The sequence below is a fragment of the Pholcus phalangioides genome, unplaced genomic scaffold, assembly GCF_987345545.1.
Source record: "Pholcus phalangioides strain wild (caught in Gottingen) unplaced genomic scaffold, Ppha-v1.0 ptg000004l_1, whole genome shotgun sequence".
NCBI lineage: Eukaryota > Metazoa > Arthropoda > Arachnida > Araneae > Pholcidae > Pholcus > Pholcus phalangioides.
The window spans coordinates 3763386-3782098 of record NW_028301597.1 but is presented as its reverse complement, the minus strand read 5'-3'; the positions used below and the strand labels follow the sequence as shown (position 1 = coordinate 3782098).

Below are 18713 nucleotides of genomic sequence, written 5' to 3'. Positions count from 1 at the left end.
TTGGCTGTCAAAAGGTCTAGTTAATGCTGGTGGTTTGAATTCTTTTTATTTAGCACCCACCGCCCCCCACAAATCATAAAAAATTGTGATTTGGCATAATAGCAACAATTTATATTCCGTTTGTGACGTCATTTGGGGATTAAAAATAAAACTAACGGTTTTTTTTTCCTCCAAGTAAATTCTTTGGGAATAACTTTTTGTCCCAAAAGTAGGTATTTTTACAATCCGGGCAAAATTCGGGCGATGTAAAGAATTTTTTGCGAGTCCAAGAGATGGAGTAGAAATTCGGGAGCCTCCCGAAAAATCTGGAATAATTGGTAGCTATGATATGTGTATCATTTTTCTACTTGTAGTATTGAATGGCCTCTTAAATTTCCTTGCATGGTCCATTGATATATTATGCCAAGTGTTTTATAGAAATTTTCATGTTGACTTTTTAATTTATCTAATCACAATTTTATTTCAAAGGCCACAGTATTAGAAGAAATGCCTCCTTTCCCTGAAAGAGAATCGTCCATATTAGCCATATTGAAGAAAAAGAAGCCTGGTGTCACAGAAGGCTTACCACCAAATGCTGTGACTAAAGACATGCCTGTTCTTTTTAATCATGCAGTTACTAACAATGTAGACACAAATAATGCTGTGAGTAAACTTAAACATTAGTCATATTCAAAGTCAAAATTATTGCATCTTTGGATTCATATTTTATTGGTAAAGCTAGACTTCAAGCATGTAATTTTTTGTTACAGTACATGGCATAAAGAGAAATATTTATTATATGTATATGTGCGTTACCGTAAAAACCTTAAACATTGGTAAATGCTTTTACCAAAGCAAATAAAAGCATTAGTAAAAGCCTGAAATATATTTTCATTTCAGGCTTTTCGCAAGTCAAAACCTATTTTTAATGAATAAATTAGCCATTATGAACTTTTTGCTGCTTATTAAGTATAATTGCTTGGCATTGAGAACTAATAAGTCCTAGGCGATTGATTAATTAAATAATTAACTTTTGGTGGCAGGAACAAAACGTTTTTAATAAGTTAATAATGGTTAACTGCTTTTTTTTTTAATTGAAAACAGTCTTTGACTTTATAAATGTCTGAAATGAAACTTCTGTGAGCATATTTTGAGCTTTTGCCAACACACTTTGATAAAGCCTAGGTTTTACCAGGCTTTGGGGAATTGAATCCACATCCTTTCACTTTGAGATGTGGGTTTGATTCCCAGTTCCATCCATTCATGGAGGCAATCATCTCGAACTGTGTCCTGAAGATTGACCACGACATCTTTCCGTCGTAAGTCAAGAACTTGATATTCTGCCAGGTGACATCAGCTATGACTGGTAGGACCTGATGAGCATCCGCAGAAAACGTAGGCTCTTGAATTCTCTTTACTAGCTCCAATGTCCTCTTTGAGAGCTGCTCGTCAACTGGGTTCATCTTTTGGAAAAGTTCCTTCTTGTCAGTGTTGACCATTCCGTCCGCTCTAATTTCAACGGTGGCGATGTCTTTCACTTCTGTGACTTGAGTATAATGATTTCTATTGTACTGCTCTTGAAAAAATTAAGATCTGACTGGTCTGAATATCATGCAGCCATTTTTTTTTTAAATTGTATGATAAGAAAGGAAAATATCGTTTGATGTTTACTGAAATTTCTGAATTGAAAATCTTCTGGCAATTTTGAAAAATATAACCAGAAGAGTTCACTAATTTTTTTTTTTTTTTGGTATTTAGATTACACCCATAAATTCCTAAAAAAAAATTCTATTCCTCTTCTGCACAGATGTAATTTTTTCATCATTGTGCATCTACATTTAAAAAAATTAATTTCATTGTACTTTTTTAATATTTTCATTTGTTGAAACAACTTGAATTTCAGTTCATAAAATTTTCTTTTCTGTTTCTTCTAGTGGCACTCAAATTTTTTTTCAAGAATAGTGCTCATATAATCCTAATATTCAATTCTTTTATATTGATATTTAGATGTAAAATTTCTAATTACCATAGCTCCAAAGTTTTCGTTTTCAAAGAACATGTAATGAAAAATTCTAAGAAATACGTAATATATATAATTATGTATTGAATTTTTTTAACAGCCATCTTCAGCAACCATTGACCTCTTGGGTATTGCTGGCTCTCCAACTTCTACTGCTCCATCTAAACCCATGCAGGCTACGTCTAATAGTGATTTGCTTGTTGATGTGTTTGGAGGTATAGCTCCCCCTCCCACAACCAATAATGCTGCTTCACCGCCACCACTTGCTCCTGGAGCTGTAGTTGTGAGCAATGAGGAAGGACTTTACAAGTAAGACGTGAAAAAATCCTTTATATAATATATATATAAACTAAGCCATTTATTTCATATTCATTATTTTTATATAATAGTGTCTCGGGATTGACCATTTATAATATCTAAAAAAAGGAAAACAAATGTGTTTTCATAATATTGTCCCTTTCATGCCAAAAGTAGAAATGTAGAAATGATCACTTTTTGTGTTCATAATCTGTGGTTGGATTCCTTATTTTGCTATCAAAGTTTTATCAAAAACGTGAATCTTTGTAACATGTGTTTCAACAGGAGTTAAAGTATTTTAGGGAAATGACATTGAGTGTCATTGTGGGTAGAGTAAACATTCAAATGTCATTTCCCTCGTTTTGGAAATTTGCACATTCATGGGAGGGGGAAAGATATGACATTAAAACATACCAGAATTTCATATTTTTACTAATTTACTTGTTTTGGCTATTTTTTAAAACTTGACTGCGTAAAGTTTCTAATTTTTTTTCTAAAAATCACTTTTGGTATTTTTTTGCTAATTTGTAAAACATTTTTGATTTATATGAAATGTCAAGGCATTTAGTTACATGCATATATTTTTTTCTAGATTGGTATGCAAAAATAATGGTGTACTATTTGAGAATGATCTTTTACAAGTTGGCATAAAAAGTGAATTCAGACAAAACTTGGGCCGCATCAGTATATTCTATGGAAACAAAACCACATTTCAGTTTAGCAATTTTACTCCAAACATCTCTTGTCCAGATGCCTTAAGTAAAAGTATCCTTCTGATTAATAAATTGCAGTAGTCTTTTAATTTTTTCAAAATGTTTTTTTCTTGATTATCTGTTCAGATTGTTTTTTGATTTGTGTGTGACCATAAATTTGCATCTTACTATTTCTAAATCATTGTCAATTTTTAAGGTGCTGGTATGAAATATATAGTAAAGATATATTTAGTACGAAATATTCTTCAAAGATAGTTGATTTCTTAATATAAATAATGCAGAAGAAATAAAGCTAGCACTATGTTTATGTGAGGTTTTAATGTACAGAGATACAAAACATGTTTTAGAAAGCTAATTAATTGGAGATAAATTTGTTATTAATATATAATTTTTGAATAAGGCCAAGATCACACTATAAAAGTTTGATAAAAGTTCTTTTATAAAACTGAAAAAATGTAACCAATAAGTGCTTATAAATTTGCTTGTAAATTCAAGCAAATGTTACCATTAGGCTTATTGGTTGTTTCAAGTTTTGTAAAAGATCTTTTATCAAACCTTTATAGTGAAATCCCTGCTTAACTTTGAAAAGTATTAAGAACTGTCAGAAGGAAAGGAAAATAAACCAAATTTTAATTAATGATTTTTTGATTTTTTTTTAAATGCTGCTGCATGTTTTTTTAGTTGAAAAATCCCTAAAGAAATACTCTTTCAGTTCTTGCAATCCGAGGCTGACCATGTTTTCTTAGAAAAGATGAGAAATTAGGATTCTAAGTACAGGATACCAGCAATGGTTGCCAAATATGTAAAGCAATCAAAGTTGCCAATTATTGCTATAAGGCTGTGCACATAGTGTGGCAACCAAGAGGTATAAGAGTATAATAGACTAGTAACAAAAATAATTGTATTGTTTTGTTCCATGCCATTTTCTCAAAAGAACGACAAATTTAGTAATTAGTTTTTGTAATTTTCGTTCTTTTTAGGGAATTTTAGTTTTATAAAGTGGTATGTACACTATGTATGGTTAACCAGCTATTGCTGTTTTTATGGAAATAACTCGGTGAAATTTTTACTTGACCATTGATTAGAGTTAAACATACAGTTCAAGCCCGTAGAGCCAACCATTGAAGCTGGAGCACAAATTCAACAACAATTGAACATCGAATGTGTAGAAGACTTTGAAGAAAGACCTTTACTCACTGTGCAATTTACGTATGTATATTTCCTACTCTGTACATATATTTTACATCAGTCTCCCAAACTTTTCATCCCATCGCCCCTTCATGAAATTTTTCTTCTCATTGCCCCCAAACCAACCCACAGGATTCTATATTAAACTCAGAGCTTATATCACCCAAAGGGAGCAATATTGCTCACTTTGTAAACTGTTACATTGTAGTTTCTAATATAATCTAGAGTTCAAAAATTATATCTTAAATTTCCTACAAAAAAAGCAAAATTAGAATTATTTTATATTCATTATTAACAATCATTAAATTTAGATTGCTGACAATCGGTAGATTAACTGACGATTACTAGATTGTTTATGAGAATGTCGTCATACTAAGCCATCATCGTGTAATCTTGTTTATGATTTTGATTGCCTATCAGTGTTTGTTGTTTCGATTTTAATTATGTTATATGATCTCAGATGGACGATCATTTTTATATATATTTTATTTTTGTTGCCATTGTCCGAGGCGACATTGTTTTGTTTATAATAAAACTTTCGGGATACACCCGTCCTTCGGGAACGCTTCAATATCTCTCTGAGATGAGAAGCTGGGTGTGTCTGGTCGTCAAAGGTTCTTTGTAGCAGTGGTAGAAGGGAGATCATAAATATGCCTGGTTTTTTTGCTTTTATTTTATTTTCTCCCCAATACAAGCACAAATTACTTACTAATTCCAAAAGCATACCCGGAGTCTTGATGTACTATGCATCGTTCAGATCCTGTGAGTAGTCATTTGTTTTCTCTTGCAAATCATAGCATTGTATTCATCATGTCACTTTTTGCATTATACAGGAGCTCAGTAAATCACTAAAATATAGTGCATAGCATGCACAGTGTATAAGTAACTTTAGGTATAAGTATTGGAAGCTCTGAAATTATAGACCAGTGCTTGTTCTTTCACGAGCATCTTCGATACATATATTGTGATTATTGGATGGTCAAATATCTACTTGACTGATAGTTTAATTTTTTTTTTCTGACTCTAGGTATTCTAATGTTTTGCAAAAATTGTCATTGAAGCTCCCTATCACGCTAAATAAGTTTTTTGAGCCAACTGTTATGAATTCTGAATCATTCTTCACAAGATGGAAGAATTTAAATAAGTGAGTAGCGTAAATAAAAAATTTAATACAGCTACTTTAACTTTGCTGAAACATGAAAAGTTTTTAATGGTTTTTTCTTCAATGATTTCAGCCCATCTCAGGAAGCCCAAAAAATATTTAAAGCCAAATATCCACTTGAATGTGAATCAGCCAAGACAAAGGTGAGATGCTTTTATGTAGTCACATTTGAATTTAACTGAAAAACTCAATGCTCAAATAGCAAAATGTTATGCCACTTTTCCCAAAAAATTGAGTTGCTCGCATTCTGGCATCTCGTTCTTCAAAATTTTGGAAAGTAGTAAAATTTTATCTTTTTCTTTAGTTTATTAGGAAACGACAGAGGCAAATTGTAATAAGTCAAAAAGCCACAGTATCACATGTTGGCAAAATATTATTTACAAATTCGTCATCATGAAATTTTAGAGACACATAACATTTTGCCGTCTGAGCACAGAACTTCAGATTAGGTTTTGCATTTTCCAACATTCTAATCCAAAGAAAGTGATATGTTGTCAATGTTTTTTTAAATTTTTTTTTCTATCTGCTGTCATTAAATATTTGATATTTAAATGACCCAATTTGAAATATTTTAGCTGATTGGGTATGGCATACAATTACTGGAAGGCATTGATCCAAATCCAGAGAATTTCGTTTGTGCTGGTATTATTCACTCACGCTCACTCCAGGTGGGTGTTCTCCTGCGTTTAGAGCCAAACAAGCAGGCACAGGTATGTATGTTATTCATGTTTATACAAAATATTGCTCTAATCGTGATTGGTAGTTCAAGCATCATATTAAGCATCTGTGTGTCAGAATACCACTTGTTCCATTGTGGGAAACGAACTCTAAGCACTTGAAGCTATAAATATTTGATCATTTCTGTTGCTCTATGATGGTGATTCCTAACATGGGATCCATGCCCTACAAGGGGACAATATGACAATGATTATTTTTTTGTTAAGACTTGGAACTTTGCGGAACCCTTAAATTTTTATCAGTTCAAATTTATACTTTTTAAGCAATTTCTTTTGATGATGACTTTTAATGATCTTTTTTTTCTTTGGAAATTTTTTAACCAAGGGTGCTTAACATTTTGTGTTCCACAAACAATTTGTGTCAAAAAAAGAAATTTGTTAGCCGCAGACCCCTTTACAAAAAATATTCTGTGTGTAGCAAAATATAAAAAGCTAATTGTTCTCATTCAAGCTCACAGACCCCCTGAAGTTTTTCCAAGGACCCGTGTTTAGTTACCTCTGCTTTTAATTAAGTAAATAACTTTTTGGCTGCCTCAACGCGAATAGGACTATTTGAATAAAAAGAAATGAGGGAAGACAGAACTAGGGACAAAAGTTCTATACCTCGTGGCAAGTTACTACCCTGACAGGGACATCAGGATTTCAGAGGCGCTTTGGTAGGGCATGGTCTGAAAAAGGTTGGGAACCATTGCTCTATGGTCATTTTCTGTTCACAAAGGCCAATTAGACTGGCCTACAGTTTGTTGCCAATTCTGAACAGCAGCAGTGTTCAATTTTCTTGTCTTTTTTTCTTTCATGCATGTCTCACTTTGATTGGTAGACTTACCCATTGTTTGAGGAATTTTTGCTGTAGCAATACGTTCTTTGGTAATCCAATCGCTCATTTCTGTTGTCGGAATCTTAACAGCAGTACAAGGATAAATCTGGTATCAGACTTAAATACTAAATACCTCTGAACATCCTTTGATACAGTAGGGCAAGTATCTTAACTTGGGCTATTGTGTCCTGCTATTAATATGTGCCTACATCAAAGCTTCCTTGATGACAACTAATCTATAAGAACCTTTAAATATTGGCATTGTCTGTCAACTATCACATATTCACAATTGAAAGGCAGACAGTCACTTTATTTCATTGCAACAAACACAGCTTAATGAGAAACTTGGGCTTTTTTTTTTTTATATATCTTCATTCATGAAAGACCATATTATAAAAGAATGCATATGTGTATTAATGAAAACCTTCAGTAGGTCCAAGGCACTAGTTTGATCTCAGCAGGGTCTTGAGCCTTTTATGGGCTTCTTCATAGCACCAACCCATGAAAGACTCATCTTTTTATAAGTAAATGCAATCAGCAATTTCAAAATGAAGCTCCCCTTGCTCTTTTACATAAATACATGAGCCTTTAATATACAATAAGTAAAAATAATATGGAACCAACCTGCACACTTCTAAAAGAATCCTTATCGACATGATGGGAGGCATTTGTGGAATGAATCATTACTTCTGATGGGGGAAAAGTTTAATTTGATACACAAATTTTTTAATTGGGAGCACATTCACCGAACAAATTATTCCTATAATGCAGGTTCGAATATTTTTAAACTTCATTCAATAATTGTATATGTTTATCGTGCATTTATCTTGCAAATAAACACATTTTATGCAGGTCAGAGCAGGCATTGCTCACATGTTTAGTGAGGAGTTATTAACACATAAAAAAGTGAAAATCCAAGAAAAAATCACTCACCACATCACTTGTAAGCAATGTGTTAAAATCTGACTTTTTTATGCTTGTGTGTCAAAATAGTTTTGATGTTTTTCAGTTGTTTTTCCTTTGAGTTCATTCAAAGTTTAATTTTTTCTCTATTTTCAGATGTATCGTCTAACTATTCGTAGTAGCAAGGATACTGTTTCGCAGGAACTGTGTGCTCTCCTTCAAGACCAGTTTTAGAAATGGTGCAATTGGATTTTTTTTAACCCAGTGTCTGTTATGTAAGATAGCCTGATTGATAATGTGTTTCTTTGCTGCAGGAGGCAAACTGATTTGATGTAGAAAGGTGTGAAACCATGCATACTCAATGTTTGTGCCAGACTTTTTTTTTTTGCCCCTCTTGAAATTCTGAGTTTTATTTTTGCTGCTTCTCCATATATACATTATCTACGTATTATTTATCCTTTACCCCATGCGTTCACTACCTTCCAACTGAACAGACTGTCAGTGTTATGTTCTAAAGATAGCAAAACAAGTTACTCGCTGCAAAATATATTTTTTGAAATGTTACTGTGATTCATGTAGGTGAATGTGATTAGTATGTTTTGTTTCTATTTTGCCACCTAAAGTTTTCTGATTTATCTGAAGTAACCCAGTATCCCTCAATTTATATGAAGAATTGAAGCATGTCAACTTGAAATGAAATTTCAGCTTTTCTTTTTTCTGGAGGAGCTTGAACTTTTTCAAAATTAAGCTGCTATTTAAAATTAAAGCTGCATATCAATTTATGAGTAAAATTGAATGTTTCAAAACATATTTTATTTAAGTATGCTTGTGAATATTATAGTTTAATTCCCATTTCTGGTTATTGTTTTTGAATGTTGACACTCTTCTGGTAATATAATTGTGATCCATTTAGATCAGTTGTCCTGTCCTTATATATCTCTATATATTCCAGTGTGTTACAATTAAAATAAAAATCAGTTGTGAACAATATCCCCTGTTCTCAGGGTTAATCTCATATCCTCTTCCCATTCCTAGTCATTTAATTGTCTTTTCGACGCTCATTTTTGATGTGCTCTGCTGGTGAAGTTTACCCTCATGTAATTGTTGTGTAAATACTGTTACTTTTTTTTATTGTGCTAGCATTAGGATACCCAAAGGTGTTTGTAAATTTTTTGACAAATGTAAGTACTTGATTTAGCTCATACTGGGGAAAGAAATGCAATTTGTGCATGAAACCATTTTCTTTGAAATACATTCCACACATTCATATGTTTTCAAACAAGAGAAACCGTTGATTAATTTGCTTTGGATCTGAAGTGTGGATTAAGAGTTTCAGTTGGAATCTTTTATTCATCGGCAAATTAAGAATTGTTTCACCAAAGTTTTTTTCCCAATTGGAAAAAAAATTAGTGGCTGTTATATACTCTATTTTTTGTTCTTTTTTTTTTAAATTTGTTAATCAAAAGCGGCTGGTTGAATTTATCTTTGGTGCCTTTTATCAAGAAAACTTCGGTTATTTTTGTGACTTGTGTGTGTGTATAAATGTCAATAACATTTTGTCTCCAGATTTCCATCTACATGTGAACAGGAACATTTTTTAGTTCATAGTTTAGCTTTGGACATTGACTCAAAATTTTAACGATGTTAATGGATACATAAAACTGTTTTAGCGCAGAATTATTGGATGGCAAAAAAAAAGTATTTGATGAATAACATGTGTTGAGGTATATAGTTGTTTTATATTTATGCCTGTTGAACAGTGCACAAAGTTTTTGTACAGCGCCAATCAATGGTGATATATTGCAAATAGGGTTTATAATTTATGATGTGAATGTATTAGAACGATAGAGCACTAAATACATCTACACACCCTTAAATATGTGATATACAGTATATATGTATATATCACACATTTATAGTGTGTTACTCCGAGCTTGCTGCTCTCAATTTGAATGAAGTTTAAAAAAATTCCCGGAAGTTTTTATTTGCTTGCGAGAAATATTTTGTTTTTCCTTTTGTATTTTTTTTGTTAGGATGTACAGTTTTGAAGGTTATTTCTGAATTTTCTACTTCCTTTCCCCACAATAACTCTGTAAAGCTGCAAAGAAAGAAGAAAAAAATGTATTCCTATTTAATTTGTATGAAATCAATGGATTTGACAATATACATGCAGCATATTCTGTTTTATGAATATTCGCAGTGTTAGTTCAATTTTTTTTTATGTACACGATGAACATAACACTGACTTGCGATGTACCGTACTGTTAGAATCATTAAAAGAAGTGTTACAACACACTGCCATAAATGTCTGAATTCAATTGCTACAGAGTGAAAATGTGTTTCACTGTGCACATGAGTATTTACAATTTTTCCCTACTCATTTTTGCATGTGTACTTTGTGATCTCATTGTGATTGGGTGTGTGCAAAACTTGAAGTTTTCAATTGCTTTTGAGTTTTTACTCAGTGATTTAGTTACCTTTTATTTTAGTAAGAAGCTGAACATTAATGTGTCCAACTTAAACAGATGAACCACAAGCAACATGAGAATATGTATTAATGTGCTTATATGGTGACACATTGTTAGGTTTTTCGTTTATATGCGGAATAAAAGGGATACAACTTTAAATTGAATGCACTTCATTCATTTGGCATCTTCAGGCCATCTTAAATTATGAGCGGACTTGATCGCGGCCAGGGGTCTCATAGTTCCCCTTTCACAAATTTGCTGCCCTGGGCTATAGCCTACATATGTAGGGGTTTCTATTGCATTGCAGTATTTAGCTGTAGGGAGTTCACAAAGCATTCTCGATTTCCGAAGTAATTTTTGTGCTCTGTTGTGACAGTGGCAGGAAACTTATTTAAATATCTGAGTGACATCGGAAGACAGAAGTTGCTCAAAATTTTTGTCCATCTAATTGAAACCTCCAGAAACACGGGAGTTTAGATACCTCTTTTTAAGTAGCGAGAACTCGATGGCACATCTTGGATAGTTCACGTTAATTACCAAAATTATGTAGAACGAGTTTTCCTTCTTGCATAAGACCTATTACGTATAGCTACTTTGCTAGGCCGACGCGTACTCGTGAAGACTTAATAATTTTGAAATGATGTTTGTGCGTGAGCTCATTTGTATTCTCACGGAAAGGAACACGCAGCCAAGGGCGTCGGAAGTGTTTGGAAATCGTGGGTGGTCGTCTTGATTAAAAATTCAAAATTTTCCACGTTAATTCGGTAGGTGCTGAGACTCCTGGAATTAATTTACAAATCGAAAAAAATTCCTGCATAAAGCTGAAGGTAAGCACCCCTATGGTCAAAAGCATTCTTAAAAAAGCAAATTAGAGTGCATTCGATCCCACTTTTTGACAAATTTATCGGCTACCCCCACCCTCCTCCTCTACGTGGGTGACCATGTCTTTTCTTTCCGAGGCATTGCGTTTTTTTTTTTTTGTTAGTAAATGTGCGCGTTTCGAAATCATTTTTCGGAACTTTTTTTTCTCGGTTCCGATTTGCGTAATTAATGATGAAAACAATTTTTTTTAATATTTAGTAGGCAGTACTATTTTGTGAAATTGGGAGCGTAGGTCTATTACGTCCCTTGATTTTGATTCAGGAAAAATCATCTAAATTCAAAGTGATTCTTCGCTTGAAATCGACAATTAATATCGTTCATAGTACTTAGACGTTCACTTCCTTCCCCCCCCCCCCTTACATTAACATATTACTTGTCACATTCGGTATTTTTAATTTTGAAATCAGGTGATTCTTTGAGTCTTCCGCTGTATGCTTCTGGGGTGGGACAGCAATATGCGATTGAGTCACCCAATACAAGTATTAACTCTACTATATACACTGTATATTGATTACAAGTAGAATTTGATGAAATCGCATTATAAATGGTTAGTAGCTCAGTTAAGTGAAGGAATTTTTTGTTTGTATGTTACGCGCACGAGACGAGAAATGAAAAATTTCTGGTTTGAACGTTTCATTTTGGAGACACTCGCCCTGGGGGGGGGGGGGGCGATTGGGAGGCTTTTCACGATCCACACTGGGAACCACTGCGCTATAGTGTAAAGTCCGGACTCGCAGACCATAGGGGGTGGCTGTGTGTGTGTGTGTCCCAGATTGTTTGAAATTGCTATATTTTTAAGTAGTACCTTTTTAAGAAAATGGAAATTTTAATTGAAAAGAAATGCCTAAAGAGAGCAGCACAGCAGAAATCAGTAAATCTAATTCAAAATATATCTTTTTTTAATGAAGTAGCCTTCCTCCCGATTTTCAGCAAGTGTAAACTAAGGGGGTATATAGCGAAAAGTGTTCGCGCTTTTAAGGAGCCGAGATATCTCGCAAACTCGGTTAAATGGTTTTTGAACGTAAATAACTGGGATGAGGCGTATTTAAATGTGTGTGTGGGGGGGGGGGGGTGTTGTCAATAAAATTGGACTAGAATCCGTTTTTGCAGGTGGGGTGGAGGACATAATTATAGTTAACCACTGCACTTTGTGCTGCGACTGTTTAATTTTACTTCCAACCGATCGAGTGAAGACGACACAATTCATATTGCATTCAATAAAGTTTTTTCACGATGCCCTTATGTTGTATGTATAGCATGTATGAATCACTCTTTTTAAGCAACGGTGCATATAGACTGCTCTCAAATAAGCCTCTTTCATGTACAGGAAGGGTTGATCGAGTAGATAAAATTCAAGAGAGGTTACATCTCAATGAAATATACGAGCAAATATTTCTCAAGCAATCCCGATATGAAACTTCGATTCGCTTGTTTTCCATTTGCTCGTCTGTGGGCGGAACCAATTTGAAATTCTGATAGCGTAGGAGGTTGTTCATTAGAGCGAAGAACGAGCGGAGTGGCAGCTTTCTCTATAACGCGACTGCGACCATATTTTCTACATTCGATATATAGGGAGTACTATACTTTATGAGCAGTCCCGTAACGCTAGTGGTAATCCTGTTGCGCTATTTCTGGTGCTTTCAAAAACTTCGTGATGCTTTCAGGACCGCAACCAGGGTAGGACGGGGGGGAGAGGGGGGTCTGGTGCCCAGATGCTTAATCAGAGGAGGATGCTAAGTTGACTGTTTTAACCCATTAAAAAGTCTTCCAGCAGTTTATGGCAACACGGGAGAAAATATACTGTGTGTGTGTCCAGAATCGCAAGCATTCTAGCTCTGGCTTCTAATTTTCAAGTTTATCGTTTTAAAGAATTCACACACACACAAAGCATACAGCATAAGATCGACAGGGGTGCGGAAATGTTTGAAACTTGTGAATGGTCTTGATTTTTACGCTGGAAATTTTTATTTCTAAACAGGGCCGTTTTAAGAGTATCGCGGGCCTCAAAGGGGCCAAGTTATTTTCCAGAGGCCCTACCAGGCAAATTTACATGCTTACTTCAGAATTGCATTATGGTTTTACCAATTGGCGTAACCAGTGGGGAGCGAACGCTCTCCCAATCAAAATTCTGCCAATATTGGCGCGCCTATCTTCCCAAAAATGACCAACGAAGTCTTCAAAAATTGCGACAAAAAAACAAGTTCTGATTTTTTTACTATCGTTCTATGTTGATTTTACTGAGGTAAGGAAACACTGGTGCAGTACGGTAAACCGAGCTTTTCACAGGCATGCACTGGAAAGATAAGGTGATGTGCTGTAACCTATTGGAAGCCAGCAGTGAGTCAGAGTCAGCTTATGTATGGGTCAGTGGGGGGGGGGGGGATTCGGTGCTCTTGAGATAAAACACTCGAAGTCAAACACAACGACAGGGTTTGTTCACGAAATGGAAAGTGGGTCCTCAGGTAAAAGAGCTCCAAGGCCTGGAAGTTCTCAAGTTGTTGTGCATAGGCGGAGATAGACTTGGAAATCTGGGAGGGGGGGGGGGACGCGATGATGATGATGCCAATTCATCTATACATATATGCATTAGATCAGTCGACTTCATCTTCGATGCTGGGGGGCAATGCCCCCCCCCCATATCTCCGTCCATGTTGTTGTGCGCCTTTAAATGATTGCAATGACAACTGTGTGTTAAACGTTGTATCCATCGACAGACACTCTAGATTAAATCAGTAGATAATTGGTCTGGTGTCAAAATGGCATCATTTTTCCCAAGGGGATGAGCGGCTTCAGACAGCACAACTTGGAAGAAATTATTCCCAGGAAATTACTGATGTGTGTGCCTTCATATCTCTTTTCCCCGTATGTACTTGATGGCCGTGTGTATACAATCAAAGATAGACACAATTAAGCATACATTATACAATTGATAAAAGCAAGTTTTTGAGGAAAAAAGAGGGCTCAGAATACATGGACTGCAGTTGTCGCAAAGCTTATGACTTCTTCCAGAAGTTTGTGTTCGTTTTATAGTATCATTGCTTCTCTACCACTTCAATACTGATATCTTCATACCCTAAGTGGAGTACTAAATTATTTTTTCATCAAGTGATCTATATTTTTTCTAGATTTTTTTTCTTTTTCTTAGTACCTCCGATTGGTGAGTACATTTTTGAACACATATTTTTTCTTCGTGTTCATACAATATAAACTACTACTATTAATATTTGTTTGTACAGTATTAAGTAATGCAGTTCCCTCCATAAACTGGCCGAGCACGAGTCTGGCTCGACCAGTAATGTGGCGTTTTCGGGCTGACTTTAGTGTCTGGAAGTGAAAACCCTGCTATAGCCTCTCCACAGCCCGGCTTTGATATGAGGAGCCATGGAGAAAGCAGAAATCATGGGACTCTTGCAACTTAAGTCATCCATCCATCAATTCATCTGCCCATGCGGAAATCGGGGCTTGTTCGTATCTATGCACAGAAATTTGCAGCTCATTAAATTTTTTTTTTCAACTACCTTCCGGTGATTTCAGTACTTCATCATAACCCTAGTCTTATATTCGCCGGATTAGTGAGAGTCTACTGTATAGTTTTTGAGACCTGCGAAGCGATATCACGTTGATACTGTATACCAGGAGCAGTGGTTTTGCAAAATCTATATATGTATGCATTGGAAAAACAGTTGCAGATATATTCACTGTTTATCGTATTCTGACACAAGACATTATTGCCATCGGTATCTGAAAATGGTAGTTAAAATAACACCAGGAACTGGTTGCTCCAGGACTGGACAAATCTCCAAAAATTTACATGCTTGAGTCAATATTTTATGTACTAGCTTCGGATACATATGTACGCAGTGAAAGAGGAGCATGGAGACGATCACCACCTCTCCCTGTTCAGTGAAAAAAAATTGTATTATTGACATAGGTGGCCAGGGTGGAGGTAAAACGTCGCCACCCGCTCCCGTTCACTATACACGCTATTTCGGTGATTCGCAACGCCCCCCCCCCCCCGCCCGTTAGAGGAGTCTGCATTCACTTATAGTCGGGTATTTAAAATTTGTGCATGCCCCAGGATTGTCGGGCACTAGATTCGTTCAGCCCTGGTTTCCTCCCCATACAGTAGCATAAAGTTACCTAATGTATTGCGTCAAAACAGTGTCTCCTGCGGGCGCAGGGGTTCATGAATTTATACCTCAATCACACTTTCAACATTGAATTCATCAATTCTCATTACGATGAGTGTGAAGAATGCATTCTTAAATAAACTTATTGAGCTGAAAGAATTCTTAAACAAAGGATGTTTTGATGTAGGGAAAAAACACCGGGATTCCGAAAATAAGACTACTTAATGGAAAACGTCTTAAGCGAGAACTTCTTAAGTTTTATGTTGATAGAGACGTCTTAACCGGAGCACCAGGGGGTGAAACTAGGGTGGAGCCTGCAAGTGCCCCTTACATACTTTGGCACCAAAATGTGTGCTCGCTAGGCTGACCAAGTATCTTGAGCAGGCCCTGGCCCGGGGCCCTAGATGAAACAAAGGACGTTTAAGTTATTGAAGACTTATTAACAATTAAGAATGATTCTGAATGCTTTTTTTTTAAAATTTAGGAAATTATTTCTTTCATTAGTTCAAAAATTTCTTCAGTTCTGAAATTATTTCTTCAAATAAATATTTTCGTTTAGTGTGCTCATGTATTTTTATGTGGATGTGATTTTTCAGCACTTCTGTATATTCTGTAATTATTTATGACTTTTTCTGGATGCCAACTTTCTCTCTCTTAAAAACTGGTACAGTGAAACCTTGCTACAACGACACTCGATATAACGATAAAAATCCCTCTTTAACGATATTTTTTCAGATCTTGTTTAGTAGTGATCTTTGCCTGTAGTCTAATGCTAAACTCCTCTCGATACATCGATATACTTTACTACGATAAATCTCTCTATAACGATATTTCTTAAGATCTTTCAAAACCGCTACAATGTTATTTTTGCCCAAAATAGTTTTGAATTTGATTTTAACTCCGCCACTTATTTCCGTTCTTCTGAATGCGTCTTATTACACTGGTATTTTGCACCACAAGATCACCGAAACCGCTGAAGCAGTAATTAGTATTGCTACTTTCTGTGTATGTCGCGATAATAAAAAGGGGATAAACAACTTTATGGGAGCAATGCATCTAATTGAATTTTATTGATCAATTAAAATGTTTTGCAACGAATAAACACATAAAAGCGCATTTTCTAGTGATACTAACAATGGCGATTTAGAAAAGAGGAGAAAAACAGTATACATTTGATGACATGCGATGATAATGTTGCCTCTCTATATAACGATAATCCCTCTACAACGATATTTTTTCCCTGGTCCTCAGAGTATCGTTATATCGAGGTTTCGCAGTATATAAAATCGGGTTGGAGAGGAATGGGGCAGGCACTCAAACTCGTCAAAACCATAAGCATAAAGAGTTTTGATGGGCTGACAGCAGGACCGTAACTAGATACCTAGTCAGCTGGGCCAAGCACGCATTTTGGTGCCCCTTTGTAATGTTCAAGGAGGTGAGTTAGAGAGTGAAATTTGAGCCTCTTTTTGTCCGGAGCACCTGATCCGCCTGCTCCCCCCTAGTTGTGGCCCTGACTGGGGGGGGGGGAATAAACACCACAGTGATGTCAGCACATACTTACATTGGATCGCTCGACGCTCCTAATTGACACTGGGGCATTCTCCCCCCCCCCCTCCCTCATCCATCCGTATTGGTTGAGACGGCCCGGTAATGCGACAGGGCAACAACTTTCTAATAAATTAGAAAACGGGAGAACTGTATAAAAATTGAAATTTTGTACTTTTTTATTAACAATTTTTTTCATTTAAACACCATTTGAAACATTTTTTCTAATTGAAAATTGTCTCTAAAGCAAACGGTTCAGGAAATTGCCATTGGACAACGGAGTGAGAGTGAACACCCAGTATCTGTGGACTATAGGATGATTTTTTTCCCGAAGAGTCCGAATTACTTTTTTCCGAATTTTATGCCGCCACGAATTACACACGGAATGAACGCAATTTTTCCAAACATGAAAAATTCTACAGACTTTATCTAACTTTACCAATCAGCAGCTCTTCTGAGATCATTCAGCAGGTTAAAATTATAAAATCTTATTTAAGATCGACATCAAAATCTTATTTAAGATTAGCGGGATTGGCTTCGTCGTCGATAGAAAGGAAATTAGCCAATGAGCTTGATATTCAAAAAGTAATTGAGCACTTTTCAAAGATGAAAAAAAGGCGGAAAAAGTTCTGACTATATATGAATCTTGCTCAATATATATGAATTGAAGTAGGATCATATAGGTTTTAATCGAACTTTTTCATTTTCACTTAATGAGTGCAAAACTGTTGCATAAACATCCCATGATAAAAACAATATTACATAGTTGTAAATATGTATATGTTTTTTTCACTGTCGTGACAAGCTCAATTTTTTTAGGGTTTTCGTTTCGCATATATATATCTTGGTTTTACTCAAAAATTTTAACAGTTGGTATTTGTACGTGGTAAAAAGACATAAATAAAACTTGTAAAAGGAGTTATTTCAAACTTTCTATGATAAAAATCTAAAACCAATATGGAAACTGACTGACTGACTGACTGAGGTAGATACATTTTCTCAGGGCGTACCGAGTCTTTAAGACTCCCATAAGCTTCCCTGTTTGATGCTGCTCCGTACGAGCTGGATGAAGAAGTTAAAAAGCTGTTTGTATGTGATAGTTGAGTGTGTGAGTGTAAGTGTATAAGAGGCGTGTCAATAAAAGATAATAAAATTTATAACCCATGCTGTACTCAGAGAGTCAGTATACGTCAAATTAATTCAGATCATATTAGAAAAAATGAATTCGGTAAGTTGTGGCTTACTTATCACAGAAATTTGAAATTTGTAGAGCTATGTCCGAAGGAGGTGAAGTATCAAAATTCAAGAACGCATTTTATACACAATTACAAAATCAGTCAATTATCTCAGCAAATAATTGACAAAAAAGTGGAATACCGCACCTAATGGTTACAAAAGAGTATATATATGTTCATTCTAATAAATGGCGTGAATACAATATATATGATTACACGTGGATACAAGATTAAATGCGATAAATATTGGTAGGCGTTCAGTATATATGCAACACTATGCTTCCAATCAATGAAGAGAGAATTAGAACTATTTACACTTTTTACAAAACTAAACCAATTCATTGGGCCATATCAGACCAGTATGTTCTTAGGTCGAAGAAACCTCAACACCTCTACCGCAGGATAAGGCGAGATGTCTCTTATGTGCTGATATTCTGATGTTTCAGCTCTATCGAAATATCCTCTACATAGTTTGACTAAGTAGTCATGTATGGTTTCAATGTTCAAATCCTTCATTATGTCAAGATTTCTGATATACCATTGTGCCCCGGTATATCGCCGAAGTATTTTATTTTGCTGCACTTGTAATTGTTTGATGACAGAGGGTTTCGCTGTGGAAAAGCATGGTGCTGCATAG

The 18713-nt window shown here is 35.3% G+C and overlaps 1 protein-coding gene across 1 annotated transcript in view; it reads left to right on the top strand.

The window, feature by feature from the left end:
• The window catches only part of AP-2alpha (adaptor protein complex 2, subunit alpha), a 45401-nt gene extending 35292 nt beyond the window's left edge, over positions 1 to 10109 (top strand). Inside the window, exons 18-25 of the mRNA XM_089255565.1 lie at positions 469 to 642; positions 2100 to 2308; positions 2889 to 3061; positions 4095 to 4218; positions 5225 to 5341; positions 5433 to 5502; positions 5935 to 6069; positions 7973 to 10109. Of these exons, the coding sequence (XP_089111691.1) occupies positions 469 to 642; positions 2100 to 2308; positions 2889 to 3061; positions 4095 to 4218; positions 5225 to 5341; positions 5433 to 5502; positions 5935 to 6069; positions 7973 to 8050 (1080 nt within the window). The 3' untranslated portion in view covers positions 8051 to 10109. The remainder of the gene's footprint in view (positions 1 to 468; positions 643 to 2099; positions 2309 to 2888; positions 3062 to 4094; positions 4219 to 5224; positions 5342 to 5432; positions 5503 to 5934; positions 6070 to 7972) is intronic.
• Positions 10110 to 18713: the final 8604 nt, after the last annotated feature.